General features: G+C 53.4%; 1 protein-coding gene across 3 annotated transcripts in view; it reads right to left on the bottom strand.

Moving 5' to 3' along the window:
* Positions 1–15,296, bottom strand: part of LSP1 (lymphocyte specific protein 1) — a 49,952-nt gene extending 34,656 nt beyond the window's left edge. Inside the window, exon 1 of one of the 3 annotated variants that reach the window (XM_068944798.1) lies at positions 15,112–15,296. In XM_068944798.1, coding sequence (XP_068800899.1) covers positions 15,112–15,191 — 80 coding nt within the window. In that variant the 5' untranslated portion in view covers positions 15,192–15,296. Of the gene's footprint in view, positions 1–1,834; positions 1,974–15,111 lie in introns of those variants that run through there. The other 2 variants (XM_068944799.1, XM_068944797.1) reach the window with 2 other exon arrangements.
* Positions 15,297–16,099: the final 803 nt, after the last annotated feature.

Raw genomic sequence — 16,099 nt, 5'->3', positions numbered from 1 at the left:
GGTCACCCCAAAGACGCTGCAGACCCTTGTGTCAGGCTCAAAACAGAGCAGGGCCATGATGCTCTGCCTCAGGAGGGGCAGCAGGCACAGCTCTGGGATCTACTATTCTCCTGCAGATCACTGTGGGGTTATCCAGGTGTAACCCATGGATGAAATCCCTTGCACGTCTTCACACCTCACCCTCCCTCCTCATCCGTAAAGAGGACTGGAAAACACAGCCAGAGAGCCAAAGCTCAGTCAGATCAAGCTTAACAAGTGACCCCATTCAGCACAAGCATCCTTCTGGAGCTCCTCAGGTAAAAGCCCTGGGAGTGCGTGGGTGTCTCCAAGGCCCCAAAAGTCCCTGCCCACAGCAAGAGCTCAGGGCCACCCTCAGGGAGAAGAAAACACCTCCAGGCTGGGCTGTGCCAAGGGCAGCCTTTCAGACACCCATTTTCTGTGGATGAAGCACACGTGCCCATTCCCTCTGCCTGCCGTCCTGCAGCAAGAGTCGCTGCCCACCTGCGAGCCAGTGATTTCCCCTCAGCCCGACTCTCCTCTGTGCTGGCCGGTCACAGGTCAGCCTCAGCCTGTGCCCGAGCCTGCCTGCTGCAGGAGGTTTCCTTACCCCTCACAAGCCCCTGACCAAGCAGCCCCCTTTGAAATAGCAACCCAGAGCAGAGACCTCCATCCCCAGGGAAGAACAACACGGGCCGAAGACGAGGAGTGCAGAGGAGGAGCCTGTCCTGGCCCTTCTCCATCCCCGGGGCCAGCCTGGTCAAAGGGAGTTTTTGTGATGACTCCCCCGGGTACAGGAGAAGGGACAGACTGGACGGCTGTATTTTCCCTTCCTGAATTTCCCTTCTGAGCCAAGAAACTCTTTGGAGGGGTGAGGTTCAGAGGCTGCATTATCAACCATGGAAATCCCAAACCGGCTGGAAATCACCCACCCAAAAGACACCCCTCACCCGCATCCCCTTTGACGTCTTCCAACGCCTGGCTGGAGACCAGCAGGCACCAGCGCGGACAGACAGCGCGAGGGAGCCAAGGGGCGCTCAACCAGCGGGACGTAAATCCAGCACTCACTCACCGACTCAGCCTCCGAATTAAACGCAGGGAGCCAAGCAGCCCGTCTCTCCCGCCCGGCCTGAGCGATCAGCACGGTGCAGAACAACCTTCCCTAGCAGCTAGGGGAGGGCAACGGAGACCGGCACAGTGGGAAAGTCCTACATCCAACCCGCGCCGCACGCAAGGGAATCCCGGACAGCGTAGCCATCCTGGCGCGGCTCAGCCTCCGCGGGCAGATGGCGACGAGCCCGACCAAACGGTCCACCTTGTCCCCTGGCGATTACACTCGCAGAGGAAGGTCCGAAGCAGCATTGCTATCGATCAAACCGAGAGCTCGACGTCAGCGGACGCCCTCGGGAGGACCTGGCCTTTGGACGGATCTCCGAGTTAAATGCATGCTGCGATGTACATTTTTACTACCCCTAAAAAAAGAAATCCTTTCGCTAGACAGAAGCCTTCAGCCCTCAGGGGACACACAGACAGCGAAATCCCTCGCACGCAGAGCTGGGGGGGGGGGGGAGGAAAGTCAGCCGGCTCAGGTGAGCCTCACAGCGCAGTTGCATTCAGTTATTTCAGCTGTGTGCTCCTGCAAAAGCCACCAGTTAAACCCAGACCTGCTTTTCTCGCATTGTTCGGAAAGGTGGGGGGAGGAAGAGACAAGAGATCTCTTTTCCTTCCTTCCAGCACATCGCGCCTGCCGGAGGAGGAGGAGGAGGAGGGCGGCGAGGCAGGAGCCGAGCCGATTTCAACCCGCCCGCCGCTTTGCACACACATACCCGGCACCTACCGCAGGAGGTTTTGCAAGCCCCGCTTGCTGCAGTGGCGCCGCAGCACCGCGCCGCTCATGCTGCTGCCGCCGCCGGTGCCGGTGCCGCGGGCGCGCTCCCGCCGCCGCCGCCTCCCTTTATGCGGCCGCGCGCCCGCCCCCCGCCGCCTCCGCCCGCCGCGCTGCAGCCTCGCCCCCCGCCCTTCGTCCCCCCCCCCCCAAACCCACGGGAAATCACACCCGCTGCCTTCACATCAAGGGAAGTCTCCCCCCCCCCGGGGGGCTCTGCTCCGACACCCCCACGGGGTGTCCCTCCCCTCCTCCCCCCAAAACAGGGGAACCGAGATTAATGCAAAAGGGGCTTTGGTGCAGGAAAACTCCCCACGGCAGAATATCAGTCTTGTGGGGCAGCTAGACTCTGGGGAAGGCTCTGGGCTAGAGGCCTGGCAGGCATCCTGCTGCTGCTCCCCCCCCGCCCCCAAACCCACCTCCTGACCTGCGCAAGTGACCCTCCCGCTCTCCTGCCTCAGTTTCCCCAGCCATCACGTTGGGGGAGATGGAAGACATGGGGCTTCCCTTCAGGAAACACTGGCATTTCGTGAGAATAGAGAGCATGCGGGCATCTGGTGAGGGGCTACCACAACCGTCATCAGCTGCAACGAAACGCCTGGCTGCCTTGCGGTCAGACTCGGACAACTGCTGTTGTCTTCGCGCTGCCCCCGTCATGGGAGCACTCTTAGAAAAACTTCTTTTCGTACCTTGCCTCTCCCGGGCCACGCGTGCCTTTGTTGGGGAGGGATCTTCTGCTATACCACGCTGACAGATGCCTAGGCTTGCACCTAGCAAGTCCAGGCCCTACCTTATGCCTCAAGGTAAGGGTGCCCATGGCATAACCTGGGCATGTTTTCCCCGTGGTGGGCAGAAACGTCATCCTGCTGTCTCAGACGCGAGGAGTTACTAAGGGACCATCCTGCTCCAGCACTCGCCTTCCTTCTGCTCTGTCCCCTGCATCCAGCTTACACATTTCCTTTCACTCCCTTGCGCAGAGCCATTTCTTGCAGCTCCGTTAAGCTGCAGGGGGAAAGCCGCCCGTGAAACACACCAAGAAATCTCTGTGAAGAGGAAGTGTATTAAAACCCAGATCAGAAGGATGCACATCCCCTCCCCCTGCCACATCCTCATTTTGAAACTGTTTATTCTGCAGGTATTTACTAAGCTTCCCCTAAGTGATTAGACATAACAAAAGCCACTAAGCTCTGAAACTGATCCTGGTGTAACACTATGGGCTGCTCAGATGCCCTTTTTCTGCTTTCCCATTTCTAAATTTGGGGCTGGCAAGAAGATGCACGAGATTCACCACAGAAAGTCTCTGCTGCTCAAAAAGAGCATGTCCCAACCCTGCAAGTACTCATAGGAGTAATTAGACTTACGCATGTGAACACTCCTATTGACTTCACCACAGCTGCCCACACATTTCAATTGAAATCTGCACCTACAAAATTTTCCTTTTGGAAGGAATTAGCCCGAACCTGCTGGCAACCCCCATGGTCTGACCCAGCCAAGGATCCAAACAGGCAGGCAGGGACATAGCTAACAGCGATGGGCCAGCAGCAACTGGGGGCTGAACGAAATCACAGCTCCCCAGTCACAGCACTTATTATAGCCGGAGATGCCACGCAAGCCAGAGCGGGCCGAGGAGGGGCAGGGAGGAATGCAGCCTCTGCAGCAAGGAGACAGCGAGGAGCTTGCTGGTTGCTGGGAGGGGAAGAGGGGATGGCACACCACTCAATACAGGAGACGAGATCCTGGATGTAAACAAGCAAAGCAAGAAGCTGTTAATTTACCCAGCAGAGAGCCTTGCCTTGATACCAGAGATCAGCAGCCTCCAGAAAGGTAGTCCCCATGAAACAAATGAACTCCTCAAGCCCAGAGCTGACCAGCAATGGGTGCCTTCAAGAAGTATGGCAGATAAATGCCCAGCTGGATGAGGAAATCTAGGATCAAAAGGAAGGTGGTGGCATTAGCCATCTTACTGATGATCCAGGATGAGAACATTTGGAAAAAAAAAATAGTGAAACGCTCAGGAAAGAGATCCAACATCACAACAGGCAGCTGGCTGAGAAAGATTCCCTCTGCTGAACTCAACCAGGAAAATCCTCCTGCCTTTGCAAGTGAGCTGTGCTGCTCACCCTCCAGGGAAGGTTTTCTGCCCTTCTCACTGGCTTTTATCTTTGCCAGATACAGACAGTAGATGGAAGGAGAGAACACATCTTTCTTGCAGCATTCAGCAGGGACCCGTAGAGAAGGCAAGCAAGACCCTGTCTCTAAACTCACAACCTGCTAGAAGAAAGGGAGCCTACACCCTCTCAGTGACACACATGCAGAGACATTATCCCTATCTCAGGGAGGCAGGAGGCATTTAAACCCAGTACTCAGAAGCACAAAGCAAGGGCCTAAGGGACCGTGGAGAAACGGCAATGCCAAAGAAACCCCACACACTGCAAAACAGAGGTAACTTCTGTCCCCACTCTCCTCCCTTGCTTGCTGCACAGCCCAGGAGCAGTCTGAGTCATACCATATACCCAACAGTAAGGTTAGCATCAGCCCCCCAGCTGCTCATATTTTGCAGAAAAACTTCATGGTCCCATCAGGAAACAGGTAGTAGTGCAGCAGACACAGGAAGAAACCAGCAAAGAATTCCTTTTATTTTTAGCACAGTTTAAAACCAGAAGAACTACCACAAATCTCTGCAGCAAAACTGCACCCCAGTACAGGAGCAGAGGTGCCCAAAACACTTTGCGACTGCACCCAAAAGCACGCTGCTGGCCAAAAAGCTTCCCAGAGCTCTTGCAGCAGCAGGCAAAGCTGTAATGGTGAGACACGCCAGGCAGCAGCAGCTCAGGGTCCACTGCTGGAGGAAAGAGGGCAGGAGTCCCAGAGAGAAAGGGCCGCACCAGTTCCTGTTAATTATGTAATCGCTCTGCTATGTAGGGCTAGTTGCTAAATCAGTTGGAGGCTAAAACATGGTTTAAGGAAAAAAGAAACAGTCTGATCCTGCTTGCTCAGGCTATGTTTCTCTGCTACCTTCTCCAGTATTGCTGGGACACCAGCAATATCAGCCAGGCTCAGTAGCAGCCTAAGCCACAACATCTAGTCACTCTGAGGACCAGACCTTTACAGGCACCGTCTGCTTCAGCCAGCTGCCAGCACAGTTTCTAGAGGTCCATGCTACACAAACCAGTGGTGAGATCCCACCCAGAGAAGATCTCCTTGAAGGAAGGGCCTCACTGCTTCAGTTTGTGTTAAGCAGCCCTTTGGGCCCCCCAGATTGCCCAGAGAGGTAGTGGAGTCTCCTTCCCTGGAGATATTCAAAACCCGTCTGGATGTGATCCTGGGCAATGCGCTCTAGGTGACCCTGCTTGAGCAGGGAGGTTGGACTAGACGATCTCCAGAGGTCCCTTCCAACCTCAACCATTCTGTGATTCTGTCTCAGCAAGAGGTGCTTTGAGCCAGCCAGAAACCCCACACACTGATTCTTCAGCAGAGCTCAGCTCCAGGAGCCCTCACAAGGATGGAGTAGGACATCTGTGCTTCTGCTTCTTAGCAGACGTGATCCTGTCTCTACCATCCCAAAACTTTCTCCCTATACTGACACCCCCCAAACCTCTCCCTCCACCATACACACAGATGTCAGCAAGTGACCGCAACCTCTTAAGCATTTGCCAAGTCACCTTGGAGCCCCATTTTGATAAGAGGGGCCATATCAGTTGGCACATAAGGTGCCTAGACAGCCCAGTGTGCGAGTTAGCTTGATAGGCACACAGGCTTTGCCCATGACACCTTCACCCTTGATCCCGGTTTGTACAGCCTTGCTCATTCCACCAGCACTCACTTTTGGGCAGTCGAGCACAGCAGCCGAACAGGGCAGCCAAAGATAATCCCAAGGGAACAGAGTTCAGCAGGCAAAGCAGCACATTTCACCTCTTTCTCACCAGCAACAGCTAGTTACAAGCCCCAGGACTGTGCTATTGGGGCGCAGGGCAGGGCACCTCCTCTGTGTTAGCTCAGGGTGCCAGGATTTGAGGGAAAAGACAGAGATGGGAGGGATGCAGAGTTCTGGCTTTGCTCACTCATGACCTGGCAGCCCCAGCCAGCACTAGAAAATACCTCACTGTGAAGCAGGAGACACACAGCAACGCTAAAGATGCCTCCAGAAGGCAAAGTATCCCAGTACTGGTGTGATGAGAAGCCCTCAATACTCAGCCTGCAACTGCAGCCATCCCTGTCAAGAAAGCAGAGCAGAAGAAACCAGCTGCAAGAAGAGGAGCCCAGTCCTGCCAGCGCTCCCAAGGCAAACCCTCCTCTGCCCGGGCGGCGAGTCAGCAGGGGAAGTTCTCAAGCCAAAGCGTGACCCCAGGGGAGTTTAGGGAGGAGATGCTGTAGGCGGGAGCTGTCTTGGCTCAGCTTTCACCCAGCCCACACGCTCAGAAGAGCACCAGGCCAGTAAGCAAAAGAGCCAGCCGGCTCTTGTGAAGGGCTTTGTGAGGGACAGGGTGGTACTGGGCTTGCCCTGCAAACGGGCAAGGCAGCAGGACAGCCAAGAGACAAGGAGGAATATCAAAGCAGCTGCAAGAGGTTTGGCTCACAGGGAAGAACATGTATAATCATGGGCCGAGTCCAAACAGTCAAACACCATGTCATAATAAGTCTGAAGCACTTGGCTCAGGAACAACAATGACTTTGTTCCTATAACATCCAGAGAGGCAAAAATGAAAAGGAAAGAAAGCAGCATCTGGGAGGAGCAGCCCTCATCTCTTCCCCACAACTATCCCCCTCACCCTCCTCCAGGAGGGAAGAGGGACCCATCCTGTTCTGCCCCTGTGGGGCACTCTATGGTCAGACCCACAACCCCAAAAGCATAAGGTTTTGCTTCATCTCCTAGCAAGGGGCTCTTTAGGAGAGATGCAGGTCCACCAGCCTTGTAAGAGAAGGCACCGCTCCAGGAGAGCGAAACAAATGAGGAAAAAAAGATGAGGGGGCTGAGGGAGAAGAAACCAAAAGGAAGATGCCGAAAGATGTTAAAGAAAAGGTGGGTGGAGAAAGCAAATAGAGGTGGCATAAGCACTATCCAGGGCAGCGCGGAGGAGCTACACGGAGATCAGAGCCCCTATTGTGCTAGGTGCTGTACAAACAGGGAGATATACAGCCTGAGTGGCCAAGGGGAGCTACCATCCAGCTCTCACAGACAGGGGGCTGAGGCAGTGACTCACCGGAGCCCTGGAGGTGCACAGCTAGGCGAGCGCTTTGCTGGCGCAGTTACTGTGACGTGCACCATATCTATATATTAGGTTAAATCAACAGAGCTGTTGGGAAACAGGCAGGAAGACAAAACAATGACTGCAGATAAGACACTCCTCAGCAAATGCAGGAGGGTCATTACAGGACAATAGGAGAAGTATTGGCCCTGAGGAGAGCAACTCCATCCGAGTTCCCTCTCAAAAGCAGGACCAAGCACCAAGGATTTTTCCAGCCCAGATAAATAGGCCACAGGCAACTGCCAGAAGTTATCTGAAAAGAGTCCTTCTTACAGGACCACAAGGCTCCAGGTAGTGCTGAGGAACAATTGACATACATGCCTGTTGAAAATCCTACATCTGAGCATTTCCTTTTCACTGAGGGTTCAACAGTTCTTTAGTCTTATGGATGTTGGAGGGATGCAACTTGTGCCAACACTCCCACAACCCCCAAAGAGCTGCCAGGGTGGAACTGCAGTGAATGAGTGTAGTCCAGGGCCTACTGTGGAACAGGAGACTTGCACCTTTCATCCTCCTGGAAAGTGCCATATACTGACCACAAGCAATTTCATCTCTAATTTTAGGAGTATTTTGCATATCCACAGAGCTATTCTAGAAACTTGGTAGTTTTTGATGTTGAGCCATCTGCAGAACCAAGATCATGGACACTATGCAAAAGAAGAGGAGGTGAAAGGGTGGCTGCCCAGGCTACAGGCAAAGCATTGCCTTCCCTGGGGCTGGCCTTCCTCCATTGAGGCTTTCAAAGCTGCTCAACAAATCTGCACTTTGAAATTGCATCAAAATAAACAGGATTGCCTTAGTTTGGATGGCTGGATTAGATGGACACTGCAGCTGAAGACCCTTCAGGCTTCTCCAGTGATTGTTGTAAGGGTGCAGCTCTAATGCAGGCACTGCCTAGTTTCACCAAGTGGCATCTGGGTGATACATTTAAGCATCACCCAAAGCCAAGCAACACATTTTGTGGCTAAAAAGTTTGTAATCATTTGAACAAATGCCTCCTGAGATGCTCAAGGAACACCCAAGCTGCCACTCAGATGAAAGACTGTCAGTGAGAGCTTCCTGTCTGCCTCCCATCTTTGCTCTTCCAGTGTGCTCAGGTCATGCCCACATCCCACAGCAGCACAGAGTCCCTCCAGGCTAGGGCAGCTGAGGCAGCTGTAGAGCTGGAGGAGGTACCACTGCATGGCACTGCACTCTGCCCAAGCTACGCAGCCCAGTTGATCAGCACAACAGAGCTTTCCAGGACCAAAATACAACTTCTGCTCAGTATAGGCATATTAGCTCACCTGTGGCTGACTTGGGGCTCTGAGGAAGCACCACATTGTGCAACAGAGGCTTTCTTAGCAGTCACTAGTCCCTGCCTCACACTGCAGTGCTGGTTACTCTAACTCAGGTGAGAGCAGCCTAAAGGAGAAGCAGGAATCCCCAAGCATCCTCTGGCAACTCCCACATCCAAGCTACACCCTCACTTCAAGCTTTGCCTCATCATGTGGAAAGATACCTTAACCTAGAGCTTGTCAGTGTCCATCCATGCCTCCCTCACCGAGCAGGGGCAAAGATGGGAGTCACTATGAAAGGATGGGCGAAAGTATTGTCATGCATCCAAAAAGCCTGAAGACCACCACATACCTCTGCCAAGGGGGAAGAACAGCAATTAATGCTCCAAAACCAGACCTGAGATAAAGAGAAGTCTTTCTGCCATTGAGTCCAGAAAGCTGGATGGGGCCAAGCACATGGAGCAGCTATAAGACCGTATACAAAGATGTCAGCTGGAGCGAGAAGAAACATGAGACACATGCCAGCTCAAGGAGGGAGAAGACCTAGCAGAGCAGGAGTGCATAGACTCAACATCACATCTTATTCTTTCCTTTGGGACCTCACACATGCTGTTGTCAGATCCTGTTACATGAAGTAAGGGCCAACTGCATAGAGGCACTTATTTTAAGAGGAAATGATTATTGCTAGCAATTTTATTGAGGGAGAACTCAACCCTCCCAAATGGCTGGCCGTTGTGATTGTTTGGGATCTGTCACTAGTTCACCACATGGTTAGTCAGTGCTAATGACTCTGGAACAACCTTTCACAGGAAAGGAAACTACTTTTGCAGCAGAAAAGCGCATGCATACACATGCACAAAAGAGATCATATTTTCCATGCTGTCTGGCATAGGCTTGATAAAGAGTTGCACAAACTGTCTATTTAGCAGCAGAAAGCAGAAAATACTCAGAGCTGGGAGAGGGGCTTCTTAGTAATGCAAAAACAATCCTTAACAAAGGACACATTTGCAAAACAAGCACAAGCCAGAAAACCAAGGACCTTCAGCTGATACAAACTAACAGTTTTACTGAAGCCAGTGGGATAGTGCCTGTTTGCACCAGTTAAGGAATTTGGCACTGGACTTCAGTGCAATAGCAAGAGAACTCCAAGCAAACCAAGTCTTGCACATCTCAAAGCAAAAAGGTACTCCCAGGTGGCTCCAAGTCTGCAGATCCTCTGGTGCAAGTGGGCCATGAGTCAGGCTGATACAGAAGTCCACTGACTTGAGTTTTCAACAAGGAACTCAGCTGGGTTTACTCACATATTTTGCTCTTTACCCATACAGTCCCCAAACTGTTATCAGATATGCTGGGCTGGTATTTCAGCTGACATGAATCAAGGCTGCTCCTCCAGAGATGGAGCTACTGGGTTCACCCCATCTGCAACAGAGCTGCTCACCCTGTTTGACTCAACACTGAATGCTTGACCCTGCTTCCAGTCCCAGCAACTCATCCCAGGAATGATGGATTTAAGACAACAAATAACAGAAGACATTTAGTCCTGGCTTGCTGCAGAGGCTGGGGGCTGCCAGCCACCCTGCCTGTGCATTGTACAAGCAACAACGAAGCCCCCAGAAAGCCTGCTGCAGACCTGCCTGTGAGAAAGACAACCCAGAGTGCCGAAACCTGGGATTAAGGCACTCTGAAGGCTGCCTCACACATCTGGTGTGTGTTAGGAGGGATACACTGGCAAGGAAAACACACCCGGATTCCAGCAGTGCCGGTTAACCCATTCATAGCTGAGCCTCTGCAGAGCACCAGCGCAGCAGAGACAGAGACACCTGGCCAAGCCTCAAGAGAGCCCAAGTCAAATCTCAGCAGTGCTTCCTCAGTGGTATTAGGAACTTAAGAAGCAATTCAGGTGCTTGAATATGGGTACCAAGTGCCATTTTAGATGCCTTGGGTTATTCAAGACACCTGCACAGATCACATGGGTCTAAGAAGAAATCCACACCTTTGTGCATGCACTAACCAGCAGCCACCTTAGGCAGAGCAGAGCCCCCAGCCTGCGCCAGGCAAGCAGATGGCATCATTCCCAGACAAGGCTCCAGCATCGCCAGCACGCTCAGGTAGCCAGGATCATGCCAGGAGGAGCTTGCACTTCCATGACAAAGGTGGTCTGTGCTTGAAGAGTGAAATGAAAACAGCAATTCTTTGCAGCGTTACCCAAGAGCCCCTGATCACGGCAGATTTGTACTCACAAGAGGAGTCAGAATACGGTCATGGGAGCCTGAGAGCCCACCTCAAACTCCAGGGGACTCTGGGTATCTCCTTCCTTTGGGCCCAAGCTCCCACCCCAAAAAAAGCACAGTAGGACCCACCCTGTCCCATCTGTCCAGAAGCAGAGATCTGTTCAGTGACCTTCAGAGCAAAACATACTCCCTTCCAGAAGGAAACGCAGCGCTGAGACCTCGGAGCACCTCCTTCAGGAGGCTGTTTGCCCAGCAACACGCTCCAGAAGCGAGTCAGCAAGGAGAAGGGGCAGCGTCCCAACAGAGGCAGCAGCCAGTCTGGATGACAGCTTTGCTGGGAAACGGCCCAACTCGTGGGAGAGCAGCGAGGTAGGAAGTGAGTGGAGCCAGCCAAACTCAGGAGAGCACAGGAAGGAGCCGGCTCTGCCAGCCTTGCAACTGGGTGTGCGAGTCAGGAGGGCAGTGAGGGTAACGGGGTGGTGGGCATGAGTGGGGACATGGGCAGAGCTGTGGAAAGACCTCAGTTAGAGTCAGCACAGGTCAGAGCAGAGGCCCAGGGTCCCCAGGGCTCGCTGGGGGAGATGCACACCAGCATTAACCGCTTCACTGCCAAGCGACAGGCTCTCCACACACCTCATCTCTGAGATTGGCTTGGACATGCCCACGGAGCAGCACTGATCCCATTTCAGCCACAGCAAACGCAGAGACTCATTCAGCCTAACCCCAGCAGGAGGGCCAAGAACAGATCCATATTGTCCCCTCCATCTGTCCTGAGGCCAGGAGACCGCCCTGTACCAGAGTGCTGCTGCTCCCTCAGGCAGCAGCTCTCCCCACCAGGGACTGCCCATCTGCTCCACATGAGCAGTGAAACCCTACCACCCCCCAAAACTCTGCCTGGACATCCCTGCTTCCCTCACTGCAGCAGCATATTAGCTTTGTCCTACGAGCGAGGCCAAGCAGAGCTCGCCCCCTCGTGGGACAGAGCCTGCAGCTCTATAACCCCGAGTTACAGCCTTTCTCCAGACACACAGGCTCTCCAGCACAGCCTCAGCCAGAGTGCTTTTTCACCGCACCCTGGCAGCACCAGGCCAACAAAAGCCTCCTCATAACATCCAGCCTGGTCCCCAGCTCTGCCATCACATGCGCAACCCCACAGCAAGGTCTCCCCAAAAATCCAAGGGCAAAGGATGCCCACAGCGCAGCCAGGCTTCGCGCCAGTAGCTTTAGAACAGCCCATCAAGAGCACATCCTCTTTTCATGACTTCACTCAGCTAGTCCTTCAGCCCTCACAAATTCCTCTGTGGTTAAAGAGAAGAGTAAAATTCAAAGAACTGGGCAATCCCCCACTTCCTTTAACATACCCTCCCCTCCAAACCTATAGCTTTACATTGCAAAAGCAGTTCAGAGGCAAAACAAGTTAGGCTTTTTTTGCAGGGGAAAAGGGACAGTGAAGGCACCTGACATGTTCCTGTAGTTAGAGGAAGTTCTTTCCCTAATGGTCACTCCCAAAGCACCTGTATTTAAAACTGCTGAAGCATGGCCAAACTTCATTAAATTGTTCAAGTGAAATCTGTTGATCCTCCCCTCTTTGCTTCCCCACTGTTTTTCCACTTTGATGCACCCAGCTGGGTCAAACTTGGACTAGTCCCATCTGAGCAGGGATCAGCCGTCCCTCCCCTAAGGAATCCCATGCCCTGAGGGGTCCAAAGATTCCCTACATATCACCTTTCCTCAGACAACCTCCTTCCAGCCACGGGTATACTTAGCAACAACAGTCATCTTAGCAAGGACCCTCCAAGTCTCCTCTAAGGAGCCAGAGAATTCAAGACAGCTGGGGATAGACATGGCAAAGACTGGGGCTTGCTAACACAGCAGAGCCTTTCCCCAGGCAGTGACCATACATGGGCTGCCAAGGGCTCCCCGCAGCTCTCAGCATGGGAAGCCCCAGCAGGAAGGGGACTGCATTTGCAGAGAGCCATTCTCATCTCAGACCACCGTAGCAAGAGAGAATCCCACCTCCCAAGCCACAGGTCCCACTCAGCTGGGAACCTCCTGCAGAGCATAGCACAAACTTGGCCCAGCACAGGCACATGCACATCCACACAGTGCAGCAACTGAGGTCAGGGGCTACCTGAAGTCCCCACTGCTTGATGGGCAGCACAGTGAGTGACAGGGGTACATTAAGTTACCTAGCCCTGGCATGAAGTTAGAGATATGGGTCATTGTTCAAGCAAGCCCAGCTCCTTTTCTTCCCCCTACATATCTCCTCAGTGCACAGCTACATTGCCACCAGAGAGCCTTGTGATTCACCTTCCAGGGAGCTCCTTCACAGGCCTCATCACTTAAAAACCAACAGCCTCTGAACTGTCTAGGAAGCGCTGCCTTGACACCATCTGTACACAGAGCAGCTTGAAAGCAGCTTCACCTTCAAAGAGAGAGAAGGTCAAAGAGCTGAGCTCCTCACCACAGCCACTGGGTGAGACAAGGTAGTGCAAAACAGCAGGCAAACACTTGCTTCCTCCATTTTAGGAGCAGAAGTCACAAGTCTAGCAGATGTTTAAGCAACACAAGTAAAAGTGGGAGATATGTAGCTGTACATGAAACTGTTACATGGGTTGGGAGAGAAAGCAGTTCTCCCTATCTTAAAAGGAAAAGGATGTACTTTTTTCCCCATCAAGTTTTGGATTTCATTAAAAACTTCAGATTCAGCTAGGGAAAAAGGGATGTACAACCCTTCCACCAGCATTCATACACACATGCACTTTCTAATCAGGTTTCAAAAGGCTGTAAGAGTTAAACTGCTACAGATCCCTCCAGACAGTCTCTTCTGTTTGCCTGAAACTCCAACCAGAAATAAAAAAAGGAAAAGCCTGACCCAGCCTCACCAGCAACCACTGCCAAGCAGCCCCAATGGAGCACACATGTCTGCACACACCACAGCACCAGGGGAACAGGAAAGCTCCACCACCCTGAGCTGCCCCCACCATCAGCTGCCACAGAAGAGGCCAATTTAGGGTTGCTCTTACACCCCAAAGCACCTGCAAGGCAAACCCAGCCCTGCCAGACCTCACTCAAGCTACAGCAATGCCTGGAAATCCTGCATGACACACTGAGAAATCAGTGTATTCCCCTAGCAGCAAAGGCTTCCCCCCCCCCAAGCAGAGACAGTCACTGAACCTCCACCACCTTTTGAAGCCTCCAGTCAAGTCCTCGGCCCAGGCTAATTGCTGTCAGCTGTCAGCCAAAACACTTACTGCAACCGTTAGCGATAGGAGATGACACACCTTTCTCCTCTCATTGCCACTCAAGATTTTTTTCTACAAACACAAACTGCCTTGGCTTTCAGCAGCCTTGGGGAGAAATGCTAATGCAAGCTTTGAAGCTAGAGGCAAAAGTCAGGCAAACCCCCAAACTCCCCAAATGCTCAGTCTGAATCTGACTGAATCCAAATCTAAATGCCTCGGTGTGATACCTCAGCCAAGCTTATCTCTGTCTTCCTCTAGCAGCTGACACAGACAACTGCAATTTGGGCTCTGCTACTGGTCTTTTTTCTTTTAACCCCTATGGAAAGCTGTCTGCTTTGGAGCTGACAGTCCAAGGTTTACAACCACTGCGGATAAAGCAACAAAGCAGATCAGGCAGAGACATATAAACCTATAAAAGGCAGCAAGTAGTCTGAAAATTTTCCAGTTTAATCCAGTTAGAGCAGACACAGGAAGAGCTCAAACCTCTGAAAGAGCATCACCTCCCCGCCACATCCCGCTGCCTCATCAGTGAGGTGTTAGCCTCCAGTTTCACAAACGCCCCAAGAAAGTGGCAAAAACAGCAGATTTGCTCGCTTCGCTTGGAAGCAAAAAGGGGTTTGAGCATCTCCAATACCCTTTCCACCAAAGTCACCCACCGCAGAAAGGACACATATTTCTTGAAGGCCTGCCAACAGTTGCTCTACCAAACCCCATTCCCAGGCTCACTTGGTGGTCACTCTGTAGGTCCTGCCCAACCCGGAGTTATCCATGGGAGGAAGGTGCAATCAAAACATTTTGGGGGCAAGAGTGCTCTGGAAAGCTCATGTCCCCCACAGGTTCAGGTGGGATATCCTCAGGATTGCTTCAAAAAGAGGCAGCTCATCACCACCCACTTGTCGTGGGGTGCGACAGCAGGTCCAGACCTCAGAGCTAGACCCCTCGTTGACCGTGGCTTGTGCTGGAGCCAAGGTCTTCCTCCCGGTCCCACCCACAAGGGCTTTGGAGGTCAGAGGAGATAGGAAATTTAGCCAGTCTTAAGTCTCTCCCAACTTGGGGAGGCTTGTCAGAAGCGTCCAATGGCTTTCTGCTTTTCCATCTCATGGATCAACTTGGTTTCAGCCTTGCATCTTCTTCTGCCACCGCCACCCCGATTTCCCAGCCTCCCGGTTTCCCCGGGAGCCCCCTCGGGAAGGCCACCGTGGTGGCAGGCTCCCCCGTGCCCAGGCTCACCTCTCGCTCTCGCTGGGGGACTCGTCCCCCGCTGGATCCATGCCTTCTGCGCCCACTTGGCACCCCTCCAAGTCCGACATTTTCTCTCCTTGCCGACAGCCCTGGCAGGCAGCTCTGCTGGGGACAGGGCGCGAGGGTGCGCGCTGCCGCCTCGCTCTTCCTGTGCTCAGCAGAAGTGAGCTACGCCGGAAACCTCACGGGCTGAGGGGTTGGCGGGGGGGTAGGAAGGCGATTTTCTTTTTTCTGTTTTTTTTTTCTTTTTTTGGATTATTTTGAGGTTTTTGCCTCTGCCAGCAGCCTCGAAATCAGGAAGCATCCCCCCGTGGCAGCGAGCACGGCCACCCGCCCTGCCTCACTGCCACTCGTGGCCCAGGCAGCTGCAGACTGCAGGCTGCTGACCCAGCTGGGTGATGGGCTGGCCAAGGCCTGGAGGTTGTCCCGCTTTCACACCTTGCCTGTCAACGCCATGGCTGGTTCCTCTGCAGGTCTTTGGCGTGTGTGCCACCCCCTTCTGGTCCTACAGCCCCAGAGTGGGGTCTGCCCGTTCCCAGGCTCACAAGAGATGGGGAGAGCTGTTTAGGTGCCAGCCTGGAGATGGTGGGTGCCCATGCCACGGGCAGGTGACAAGGACCAGGGCCAGCCGCACAGTTTGGCTGGCCTCAGAGCTGGTGTGAGGACTGCAGTGGTGGCCTCTAGCTGCCACAAGGTCCCCAGGCTGGTCCCTGTCTCTGTCCAGGCATGCAGACTGGGGAGGAAGAGGATGGAACAGCCACCATCAGCCCTGCCGAGGCAGAAGAGGAAGCAGAAGGAGCTACGGCCGCTGACACCACAAGCACACAGCCTCATCCATTTCCTTCCTGGGGCAAATAGATCCTCTGTATCCCCTATTTTCGTTCAGCTCCCTCCCTCCTCCGGGGAGCACCCTGTGGGGCGGATGAGCCCCCAAGCATTGGGGGCTGACAGCTTGGAGACCCTTGCGGGGTGCCAG

This window comes from Struthio camelus, chromosome 5 (assembly GCF_040807025.1).
Source record: "Struthio camelus isolate bStrCam1 chromosome 5, bStrCam1.hap1, whole genome shotgun sequence".
Classification (NCBI taxonomy): domain Eukaryota; kingdom Metazoa; phylum Chordata; class Aves; order Struthioniformes; family Struthionidae; genus Struthio; species Struthio camelus.
Note: the sequence above shows the minus strand (reverse complement) of the source record. Positions and strands in the feature narration are given on the sequence as shown.